At 22.9% G+C, this 13,007-nt stretch overlaps 4 protein-coding genes across 4 annotated transcripts; 1 reads left to right on the top strand and 3 right to left on the bottom strand.

Annotated features, from left to right (window-relative positions):
* Positions 1–616: 616 nt before the first annotated feature.
* On the bottom strand, positions 617–2,461 carry SRAE_1000312800 (Serine/threonine-protein phosphatase 5; the record flags this gene model as incomplete). Its single annotated transcript, XM_024650283.1, has 1 exon — positions 617–2,461. One exon carries the CDS (start codon positions 2,459–2,461, stop codon positions 617–619), a length of 1,845 nt encoding a protein of 614 aa, XP_024504076.1.
* Positions 2,462–2,856: 395 nt separating this feature from the next.
* SRAE_1000312900 (Dendritic cell-specific transmembrane protein-like domain-containing protein) lies at positions 2,857–5,157 on the bottom strand (the record flags this gene model as incomplete). The annotated part of the gene is made up of 1 exon (XM_024650284.1): positions 2,857–5,157. One exon carries the CDS (start codon positions 5,155–5,157, stop codon positions 2,857–2,859), a length of 2,301 nt encoding a protein of 766 aa, XP_024504077.1.
* A 363-nt stretch (positions 5,158–5,520) lies between these two features.
* SRAE_1000313000 (Hypothetical protein) lies at positions 5,521–6,057 on the top strand (the record flags this gene model as incomplete). The annotated part of the gene is made up of 1 exon (XM_024650286.1): positions 5,521–6,057. The coding sequence occupies one exon, from the start codon at positions 5,521–5,523 to the stop codon at positions 6,055–6,057; it is 537 nt and encodes a 178-aa protein (XP_024504078.1).
* A 3,706-nt stretch (positions 6,058–9,763) lies between these two features.
* On the bottom strand, positions 9,764–12,083 carry SRAE_1000313100 (Zona pellucida domain-containing protein; the record flags this gene model as incomplete). Its single annotated transcript, XM_024650287.1, has 2 exons — positions 9,764–11,674; positions 11,727–12,083. The coding sequence occupies 2 exons, from the start codon at positions 12,081–12,083 to the stop codon at positions 9,764–9,766; spliced, it is 2,268 nt and encodes a 755-aa protein (XP_024504079.1).
* Between the last annotated feature and the right edge of the window lie 924 nt (positions 12,084–13,007).

The raw sequence follows: 13,007 nt of genomic DNA on the forward strand, positions 1-13,007 counted from the left end.
AAGCATTTAGCAATCATAAAAATTTTAACATGCATATTAAATATGTTGTTTAAAGGTATCTAACAAATTAGTTTTGATTAATTCTTTTGATAAAATTATATAATCTAATTATTTATATCAAATAATTTTATAATGTCTTTTATGATTAAAGTAATAAATTATAAAGTACCACTTAATATTGTATTAAGTATAAAAGACACTCATATTAAAGTATAATATTTAAGATAATTGTATCTTTATAGTAATAAAAGTTATTTTTATTAAATTCATTTAATTTTAATTAAAAAATAAAATTATATTTGAAAAGTATAAATATCTTTTAAGACATTTTAATAAAAACACTATTTTATAACTTAAATATTTTATAACTTAAAAATTAATAATATAGAAAATAATCTTTAAATATTATAGATATTTAATTATTAAATTATTTTTAAAAATTAATTAAATTAAATAATTATCAATAATTTATTATTTTGTTTGTTAATGTATGAACGTTTTTTACAATGTTATATCACTTAAAAATTGTTTAGAAAAATAAAAGAAATTTTTAAAGTTATTTATAATTAAACTTTGTTATACTATAATTTATTTTAAAAAAAAAAATTTGTATAACTTATAACTCATCTTCCTCTTCAGATGCATCATTTTCTGAAGAACTTCCACCAGAACTACTACTTTTAAATTCTTCATCAGATGTATTTTCAAAGTTCTTTCTCTTTTTACCCTCAATTTGATTCAAACATAAAAATTTCAAAACATCTACTGTTAAATTTGGATCAGCTACAAGAATATTTTTTTCATTCATTTTATCTATTTTTTTAAATAATAAAAACATTAAATCTTTTTCTTTTTTTTCAATAATACTACTTACTCTTACACTTTGTCCAATCTTAGACCATATACAAAAATCAAGGTAAAGTGGTAATCTAGTTAACAATTTTTCAGGATTTTTCCATTTTTTTTCAACTTTTTTACCAAATTCCATCTCTATTAATGTTTGAATTTTACTACTTACTAACCATATTGTTAACTGAGAATGAGTTATTAATATTCTTTCTGAACAACCTAATTCATTTAAATAATTTGATTTATCACAACAATATAAACATACTGGTTGAAAGTTAAATTCAGATATTTTACTTTTTTTCCATAATATTTTAAGTTTATTAAGAGCATTTAACATTCCATTTTTATCAATAGTTAGCTTATATCTTAATGGTTTAACTATTACATTTCCATTGTTATCTAATGTCAATAAACATGATGATCCAAAAGAGTTACTTTTACATCTTGGTTTACTATGAACAGTATAACAAATATTTTTATATTCTTCAACAAATCCTTCACGTGATGTTTGATGTCCACGAATAACCATTGATACATTTAAACATTTCATTATTACTTCTAGACCTTCTTTACTATAAACAAATCCACATCCTCTTTTAGAAACACCAAAATATTTACTAAAATCATCTTTAGTTTTATAACTTTTTCTATAAGGATCTGACCATAAAATATCAGTAATTAATAATCTTGATTTTAAAGATCTATTTAATTTTAATGGTCTTTTAATATTTGTAATATCATTTCTACATGTAATCCATTGTGAAATTCCACCATGAGCTAAATAAACTTTTTCATTCCATATTGCAGCAAGTGGCATTCGTTCAAAAACAAAATTAAACAAATAAAATGTTGACTTATCACCAAGAAGAAATTCACAATTATCTGGAAAATCTTTTTGACGATTCATATCTCTTATTTCATGATTACCCTTTAATAAATATATCTTATCTGACCAAACAATTTTACATAAAAATAAAAAAAGACAAATAAAAGCATCATCTGCTCCTTTATCAACATAATCTCCAAGTATAATAATTCTTTTTTTTGGTAAGCAATGATAATAATAAAAATTATGAATAATTACATCAAAACAACCATGAATATCAGAAAGTACAAGAAAAGTTTCACTTGGTGTTTCATTATTTAATATTAATAATGTTGGTTCAGATGCCAAAACTTCGGCAGCCTTGTGACAGATATCACTAAAGATAGGTAATGTTATTATTTTTGTAGCATCCAAAGGAAAAGTATCATCTTCATAACATTTAATTATTAAATCAAGATAAGATAATAATAATGATTTGTAATATTCTGGTGATGTTTTTTCTTTAATACAATTTCCACATTTTTCAACAAATTCTGTGGCTCTTTCTAATTGATCTTTAGAAATGTTTTTTATTGGATATTTATCTTTATTTTTATTAATAATCTCAATAGTATTTGTTGATTTATTAGTTTCTTTTGATACTTTGGTACCTTCTCCTTTTGTTACCTTTTTTATTTTTAATTCTTTTGTTTTGCTCATTTTTGAATTATACTCTGATATCGTATTCCTTGTCTTATCCATTTTTTTTATATTAGCTTTTTGTTTAACTGGATTACCCTTCATCATGTGTTAATGATTTTTGAAGTAAAATAAATAAAATTTAGTGAAAAAAAAAAATAATTTTTTTAACAAAAATTTATATTGTTTTATATAGAAATAAAATTTGAATTTTAATACAAAAATTGTAATTTTATCTTCATATCAATATTCAATGTTAAAATAAATATAAATTCAATAAATAAATAATAAGAAAATAGTAAAAATTGTAACTTATTCTTAAACTATAAATATTCATTATAAAAATTTTTAAAGAAAAATGAGATTATTCTTTTTTTTTGTATAAAAAATTTAACATTTTTTTTTAATTGATAAAATTTATTTTAAAAACTTAAACTTTTTGTCTTACTTTCTATAAAAGTAATTGTGTAGATATAATGTTTATTAAAATTTTAATAATAAATTTATTTTTTATTATCTTTTTCCTCTTTTTCTAATTTTTTACTTTCTCTAATTGAATCTTTTATTTTTTTATATTTTTCAAGATATACATCCTCTTTTTCAATTATTCGAGTCTTTTCACTATTAACTTTATCTGTTTTTGCTAAACATGCATAACACAAATTATTATTATCTTTCCAACATTTATAACAATAAACTCCAGGACAATTTATAGCATTACATGTTATAATTTTTATATATTGATATCTTTCTTCACATAAAAGACATTTATATAATTTAAAAAATCTATCAATAATATAATTTTTAATATAACCTTTACGAAAAATCCACATTAAAGCAGAATCTTGATGATATAATATTTCTTTTTTAGCTTCAAAACGTATTTTTGTTCTTGTCATTTTTCTAATATTTTCTCTTGAATATAAAATTTTATTATATAAATAAATAACTCTTGTTTTTTGTCTTTTTCTAAACATATATCCTAAAATATAGACAACTGTTATTCTTTTGATAAGATAATTAAATATAACTTGACAAAATAACATGTATAATAAAGGTAAAGCTAGAGATTGAAAATAATTCATATATTTTGGTTTAATTGGTGATTTATTACAAAAATTACTTGTAATAGTATTATTTGATATTCTTGTATAATTAAATGAAAGCATCTCTCTCATCCAATCAACAAAAATTCCTTCACCAGTTATATTTAAAGATATTTTACTACTACCAGAATTATCATAAATAATATTACCATATTTATTAACTACATTAAGAACTCTATAAAAATAATGATCAAGTGAGATAACACCAATAACAAAAAATGTTAAAACTATCCATAAAATAAAAGGTAATTTCATAGCTTTTTTTTCTTTTGGTATTGGTTTACCAAATACATTTATAATTTTATTAATCTTTTTTTCAGCATTTGTCAATGGATATAGATAAGTTTTTTTTGATTTTTGTCTTTCATTATCAATTTTCCAAAAATACCATGTATAATAATAATTTTCAAATTCAATTTCATTTAAAAAATTTCTACAAAAAATAACAGAATCTTCAAAAATTATATAAACAAACATTAAAACCCATAAATTGCCAAATTCTTTCATACTTTCTATAGCTATTTGTATATAATGAATTTCACTATGAATCATATTTGAAAGTTGACCCATTAATTTAACATTAGTCTTCCTTTCACCATCTATTCTTTTCATATGCATTGAAATAGCCATCTCTTCAGTTATATGAGTAGAACTATCTTTAAAATTTTGTATCTCTTGATCAAAAGTAACTGGAAATAATGTATCACTATTATTTGATATTAAATTATCACATTTATTTTTAGTTTCTTTTTCTGAAATACCAGAACAATATTTTTCTTGATTAAAATTAGGACATATATGTTGACCAATAAAATTTGGTATTTTTGTATAACATGCCTCTTTAGCTATATCAAGATAACTTACACATGATGTTGTAATTTGTCGAAATATTTCCATACATCTATCTTCCATTCTTGTAGCCATTTTTTTAACTAAATTACTTCTAAATTTTGAATATTTTACCACTGTATCAGATATATTTGTTTTTTGAACATCAACAATATCCTTAATATTATTTTTTAATAATTCTCTTTCTTCAATACTTGTTTTATATTTTTTTAATGATTCTGCCAATTCATCTTCTTCTGTCTTTTCTTCAACTTCATCTTTGAATGGTTGTAGGATAACTTTTATTGTATTAATAATTTTTTTACTTATTTTTATTCCTTTAGCTATATTTGATTGAATAAAATGTTCTAATGGTCCAGCTGCTAGAGTAAACCTTTCTTCTGTAACATTTTTTTGTAATGCCACAAAACAAGTAATACCAGTTGCTGTTTGTTTAAAATTTTCTGCCATATTTGTTACAGGACCATTTATTAAATTATCCATTATTTTCCATGTAACAATTGTAAGACCACTCCTTCCAATTGTTGTAACGACAGCTACAATTAAAATAGAACGAAATGTTGGAGAGTAAGCAAAAAATAACATTAAAAGAAATGTTATGAAAGCTTGAAATATCCAGGCAAATTGAGGTGAATATTCCATATAATTTAAATCACCCCATGCTACTGTATATAAAAGATTTGAAAAAATAAAATTGAATGGTAATGTAGTAATAAAACGTAATAATCTATAGTCATATGATGATGAATAGATTAAAAGATCAGCTAACCATGATATTCCTCTTTTTTTTCTTAATTTTTCTCTTCTTTTATTAATAAAAATTGAAACTAAAAATGACAAAATTTTCATAAGTAATTATTAAAAAAAAAAAACAATTATTTTTAACATTATTATATAATATGCAAAAATTTAATTTTAGTAACATGCTAATAAATTAATTAATGATTAAAATAACAATTAAAACAATAATATGAATTTTTTTTAACTGTTAAAAGTTAAGGATAAAAATTTATATAAACTATTATTTTTTAAATATTTCTATTGCATAGAAAATATATATCCAAAAAAATTAAAAATTTTTATTTAACAATATTAGTTTGTATTTTATAATATAAAATATAAAAAATTTTAATATTACTATATTCATATTAATAATTTTTTAAAAATATATATTTTTAAAAACAAAATAGATTTGTATTAGTTGAATATTTAATGTCTTATATATTTATTTTTCTTGTAATTAATTTTGTTTATATTCTATACACATGTTGTGATAATAATTCTAAACCAGCTTATAAAATTTCAAAGAAAGGAAAAGTTTCAGATCTTAATGGTACTACTCTTACCTCTAAATATTTGCCTACACAAAAATGTTCTATTAGTTTGTCCTCATCAGATTCCTCAAGGGGTAATAGAAGATCTTGTGAAAAGAAATCAAAAATTTCAAATCATAAAAAAAGTAGAAATTCAGATGAAAATAAATTGACACATAGATCATTGTCCATTCGAAGTAATCAAAATTTAAGAGAATCTGCATATTTACCACATACTATTTTACAAGATCCAATAAATAATAACGTTAATAAAAAAAAACGTCAAAAACAGTTTTTAAAGAACGAGAAAAAATCGAATTCAAATGAAGAAGTTAAAAAAAGTAGTATTGATACTTTCCAAAAATTAGTTAATGTACCACAAGATGGTTTTTCTTCTCCAGTTCCTAGTTTAAATAAAAATGTATTAGCTAATTAATACAAATAATGTAATTTTCATATAATGTATATTTTATTATAATTTAATGTAACGTCTTATTCATTGCTGTAATAAATACCAAGTTTTAAAAGATAATAAATTTATTATTTAACTTAAGTTGAATTCATCGAAATATTAACTCGTATTTGCATCTTTTCAAAATCAATTTCATAAATTTAGTGATTAAAGAAATTAAAAATTCACATAATCAATTATATGCATGTAAAAAAAGAATTAAATTATTTTTTTTATTACTTCTTTCTTTAGTATAATCACGTGCAATGTTTCTGTTGCATTAAAATAAATTTATAGAAAACTTACATTAATAAACTATTAGTTTAATTTTAGCAGTTAACGTTTAAAAAAATTTTAAAATATAAATCTATTTCTAATTGTTACTATATGAATCATTTAAGAATTTCATTAGCACAAAAAAATAGATAAAATTTATCAAAAGTTACAATTCTTAAAAATTTTTATGAATCTCTGTAAAGAAAAATTATTAATCTGAAACTGTCTTACTGTTAACTATTTTGATACAAAAAACTGATTGACACTTGTTCCATTATTAAATGATAAGTTTTGGCCAAGATACTCAAATGTCGGAAATAATGAATATTTTTAAAAAATTTACGCTTTTGGTCATATTTTTAATAAATGAAAAAAAAATCCAGATGTTTTTTGCAATAAACTTCTGCTCAGTTTTCAAATAGTATCCACCTTTAAAACATTTTTATACCTTTACACACTCTCGAGATATGAAAATTGATGACAAAGAGATGTGCGCGAAAAAGTACTCACTCTTGTATCTCAAAAAGTATTGTAAATTAAGAAAACTTTTCAACGTAGACTACATCTAAAAAGTTGAAAGAAGCCCAGCGCAACAAATTTCATACTTCTACGAGCTGTGTAACTTGAGTTATGAGTACATTCTTGAAAACGTTTTTGAAGCAACATTTTTCATCATATCTCAAGTTTGAGAAGTCCTATGAAGATGGGACTAAGTTCAATGAATTTCTCGTAAAAATGTGATCTAGAATATATCTTTTAATTTAAAAATACTTAACTGGGTCGTGAAAGGCGATTTTTTGCAAAAAATATTCCCCACATTCGCCTCCAACTTTGAGGGCTCATAACTTCTGAAGTTTTAATTTTTACATATCCTTGATTATATTCAAAATTCATCTCTCCTCAAGGGCTATCGAATAAATATAATATTATGCCAAAATTCTAAAAAAAGTTGTTTTTTTAAGTTCTGATGACAAGTTAAGCTGGAGCTTCTTGGACAATTTTTGAAATTCAGGAAATATTGAAGTTATTTTTACAGAAATTATTTATTTTAAACTAATTTTTAAAGAGAAATCGTTTGCCACTAAGCTTATTTTCATATGACAATTTTTAGCTGAAATGCTGAAAAGTCATGAACAATGAATATTTAGAAAAAATTTCCGCCTTTGGTTGTAACTCTACTGAAAATGAAGCTAGAAACAAGCGGATTTCTGGAATCATCTCTGTTTTAGTTTTCATGTAGGGTCCACCTTCAAAATTTTTTTATATCACTAACCATTTTTGAGATATAAAAATTGATGACAATTTATTAGGCGCGAAAAAATGCCAAGTACTATATCTTGGAAAATATTGAAAATCAAGAAACCTTTTCAACGTGGACTACATCTAAAAAGTTAAAAGAAGTCCAGCGCACCAAGTTTGAGACTTCTGTGATGTGTGTAACTCAAGTTATGAGTACGTTCTTGAAAGCGTTTCTCAAGCTACATTTCTCACCATATCTCATGTTTGAGACCTTCTATGAAGATGGGACTAAGTTTAATGATTTTCTCGTAAAAATCTGATCTAGAATATATCTTTTAATTTAAAAATACTTAACTGGGTCATGAAAGGCGATTTTTTACAAAAAATATTCCCCACTTTCGCCTCCATCTTTGAAGGCTCATAACTTCTGAAGTTTTAATTTTTACATATCCTTGATTATATTCAAAATTCATCTCTCCACAAGGGCTATCGAATGAATATAATATTATGCCAAAATTCTAAAAAAAGTTGTTTTTTTAAGTTCTGATGACAAGTTAAGCTGGAGCTTCTTGAACAATTTTTGAAACTCGCGAAATATTGAAGTTATTTTTACAAAAATTATTCATATTAGAATAACTTTTAAAGAGAAATCGTTTGTTACTAAGCTTATTTTCATATGACAGTTTTTAGCTGAAATGCTGAAAAGTCATGAACAATGAATATTTAGAAAAAATTTCCGCTTTTTGTTATAACTTTTTTGAAAATGAAGCTAGAAACAAGCGAATTTCTGGAATCATCTTCGTTTTAGTTTTCATGTAGGGTCCACCTTCAAAAATTTTTTATATTACCAACCATTTTTGAGATATAAAAAATGATGACAAAAGATTAAGCGCGAAAAAATACCAAATACTATATCTTGAAAACTTTTGAAAATCAAGAAAACTTTTTAACGTGGACTACATCTAAAAAGTTGAAAGAAGCCCAGCGCAACAAATTTCAGACTTCTACGAGCTTTTTGTCTTGAGTTATGAGTACGTTCTTGAAAACGTTACTCAAGCAACATTTTTCATTATATCTCGAGTTTGAGACGTCCTATGAAGATGGGACTAAGTTCAATGAATTTCCCGTAAAAATCTGATTTAGAATATATCTTTTAATTTAAAAATGCTCAACTGGATCATGAAAGGCGATTTTTTGCAAAAAATATTCCCCACTTTCGCCTCCAACTTCGAAGGCTCATAACTTCTGAAGTTTTATTTTTTACATATCCTTGATTATATTCAAACTTCTTCTTTTTTTAAGGGCTATCAAATGAACATACTTTCATACTTAGGTTCCAAAAAAAAATTTTTTTTTGCAAAACATTATTGGTGCAACATGGAAGTAATTTCTATATTAAAAAAATTTTAAGCGAAAAACATTTTAAAGTTTTAAATACAAAAAAAACTTGTCAGATATAGTTAAAATAAAAGAATTTTACTAAAAAAAATTTTTAATTATTACGTACATATAATTTTTATCACTTTCTGCCGCTGTGCATTAATGTATACATCAAAAATTATATAAAATCATAAGATAATTATCATAGTTAAATTGTTGTATAACAAATGGTAATACAATTATTTTAAATCTATTTTAATATACTCTTTAATGTTATATAATCATAAAACAAAAAAAGAGTATTATCATTAAACAACAAAGAATGGTATATTTTTTTTGAGTGTATTTAATATTCTTAATTATATACATTTCCTTTTATTGATATTAACAAGTTGGTCAAGTAATAAACGTCATCTGTTAATAAATTAATTTTTAAATGAACTATAACTAATCTAAAATAAAGAATAAAATTTTAAATTGTACTAAAATTTCAACATAAACAACATCTTTTATTTTATTATTTATCAAATGAATAGCAATTAAAATGTTTGTTTTGATAAAGTAAGAAGAATATAACCAAAACAAAGAAATAAAAATAATCATTAAAAATTATTTTTACAATCTTATATTTGTTAATGATTATCAAAATACAACATAAATTAATCTTTAAAAAAAGAGCTATCTATTTTTCAAATATACGAAAAAATATAAACAAAACAATTTTAAATATTTTATAATGTCATATAATTATCATAACAAATGACATTTTAAATAATTAGTATTTACATTAAAAATTTCAATAAACATTTTTATCTCTTTTTGTAACAACAAAATCTGTCAAAAATTTCCTATTATTATTTGTATTTATACATTTTCTTAATATATCATTACTCATTCCTGAGTAGGATGAATCTAAAAAATCTCTACTACTATAACTACTTTCACTTGGTGTATACATTATCCTGGAATCTTTAGAATGTAATAAATTATTATATTCTTTTCGAGATTTTTGAATCTTTATAATTAATGATAGGATAATTGTAAAGAGGCATAAAAAGATTACTGAGACCATCAATGAAAGACCTAAAATACCAGACCGTGACAAGATACATTCTTCTTTATTGATATTTGATGAAACATTTTTCATTATATTTATTCTATTGTTAGATAAACTTTCAGTAATTGGTGGTTCTTCATCTAACTCATATATCATTAATTGACCAGATATCATTGGTACGTCATCCTGTTGTACATCAATTGATGGTTTACTTAATAATGGTGCTGCTTCAGGTACTTTAGAATCACGGGGCCCACGATATGGTGGAGATGGAGGAATATGAATATCTTTTGTATATTCATTATTTTTTTTAATTTTATTTATTCTTCTATGTTTATAACTTTGAACATAATCTTCATTTTGTTCTGATGATTTTTCATTTGAAATTCCTGATGTTCTATCAATTTTTCTAGATCTCATTTGTTGTAATAAATCATGAAAACCATCCATTAATACTGTCCTATCTTGAACAAGTGAATCTGAATTTTTTTCTTTACTTAAATTTATTTTATCAAAAACTCTTTTAAAATGTAATGGTACACCATGTGCTAACATTTTTTTTTTATTTATATCAACAATATCTGAAACAGATTCTTTTGATGCGTATATATCACCAGAATTATTTGATATATCTTCAAATGATTCCTGTGATGATGAAGTTGTTGATGTAATATGTTCACCATGTATAAAAGATGGTCGTGTATTCATTAATGTATTAAAAGTTGTTGTCATTGTTGTTCTTTGTAAATCATCTTTTGTTTCATACTCTGTCATTATCTCTGATTGTTTTACCAGTGAACCAGATTCTAAATTATCAATTGGTGATTGATTTATATTCAATGATGAAAGTTGTTGTTTTTTTAATCTTTCTTCACTTGATTTATTTTCATCAAAAGTTTTCTTTTTATTTGAATATTTTGATGTATTTGGATCGTAATCATCATAGTCACCACTACTTATTGAAAATGGAGAATTTTTTAATGATTTAATATTAGATAAATTTTCTTCTGGACGTTTACTAGAAGTTTTCTCAAATTCATTGTAATCAAGATTTCTTTCAAAACTTTTTAATGGTGATGCCCTTTCACCGCTATTGTATCTTTCATTAACATCATCAATAGTACCAGAAACTGTGGCACATGATGGAGGTGTAATACCTCTACACATATCATTTGTCTTAAGACACATCTGAATTTGACAAAAAAACCATACACCTGGTTTATCAGCAAACTTAAAAACTTGACTTTCTGCATAACCACGTTGAAGATCTTTAGAATACCTTATACCAGTTACTAAAATTGGATCAACAGGACATCCTTTAGAATCAATTACTGGAGCTTTTTTTCCAAAACCATCAGTAACATAACAATTATTAATTAGTATACCATATGACTGGTCATCACAATGCCATTGATGAAGAACTTTATCACCAATTCTGGCAAATTGAATTGTTGGACCAGCTGGTTTACCAGCATCTAAGTCTTCAATAGATGATCTATGAATAGAATATGTACAACCAGGAATACCATGTCTAGCTTCAATTTCAGTAGTAGGCATCATTGAAACATCCAAACCAACATTTAAACCTTTATTTGCTTCTTCAAAAAAACATTTAACATGAAATGCTTGATCAATTTTTGTAATAAACATCTAAAATAATTTTTTTAAATTAAAAAAAAAATAATTAATTAAAAAGACATACTGGATGAAATGAAACTACAATAGTAACTCCATAATACATTCCTCTAGGTTCAAGACTTCTTAAACTTCTCATACCACAATCACCAAAACCTAAAGAAAAATTTGGTTTTCTGGTATTTTTTTCACCATAACCATCCTCTGAACATTCTGGGACATCAGCTTTACCTTTAGTATAAATTCTCCCACTAAATGGTTTCCTTGTCCTAACCCAAACACGAATTTCATCTTGAAGACATTCAATATCTGGTTCACCAACAATTTCATTATCAATATTTATACCAAATAATATTTTTGTATTAAATAATATAATAATTAAATAATTTATATAGAAAACTTTAATAATAACATTCCAAATCATATCTATAGTAATTTAATTTTATCATAAACTATTAAATTTTTTAATTAAAATAAAAATTTACCTAATAAAATAGTAAAAAAAAATAAAAAATAAATAATTATTTATTAGTTAATAATAAATATATTTTAAAAATATATATATATAAAATTTCTTTCCTTTTATTTGAATAAATATATAAATATATTTATATAATTTATATAATAAAGAGGATAAAATCAACTTATAATTTTTTAAATATTATAGAAAAAGTAAAAACTTTTTAATAATATCTTTTAATGATGAGTAATGATGACAAAAACTAATTTTCTTTCATTATTCTTATCATAGATGGTAGGAAAATGAGAGAAAAATCCACAACAAATTATTATTATGATGAGAAGTTTCTTTTAAACTCGGTTATCCGGAAATCTTTTGTTATTTGTAGTGTTTCAATTCTACTATATATAATATGATCCTATAAATTATTTTAAAATATATATATTTAATAAAGTTAATTGCCATCAAAATTAGGTCGGGAGAGGTAGATGTATTTAATGGAGTTACATATCATGTCTAGAAAAGATAAAGTTTAACTTTACATATTATTTGTAAGTATTGTTATGAATAATTATACCAGACATCCAAACAGTTACATATATAAAAAGATTATTTTTGTAATAAAAGGAGAAAGTTCAAGTTTCTTTTTGTGTTGACACTCTATAATAACTTTATGAATCATCTTTAAATTATAAATATTACAGAATCCATTACATTATTTAAATTATATATAAAGAAATAAAATGAATAATTAAAAATTTTCTTTAATATTTTAGTTGACAAAAAAAATTTATAATAAGTTATTATAATAACTCTCAATTACCAACAATTACTTTTTATTCTTTACAAATCTTTTTTACTTTTTTTTTTTATTTTTTCAAAGATCAA

The sequence above is a fragment of the Strongyloides ratti genome (assembly GCF_001040885.1).
Source record: "Strongyloides ratti genome assembly S_ratti_ED321, chromosome : 1".
NCBI classification, from domain to species: Eukaryota; Metazoa; Nematoda; class Chromadorea; order Rhabditida; family Strongyloididae; genus Strongyloides; species Strongyloides ratti.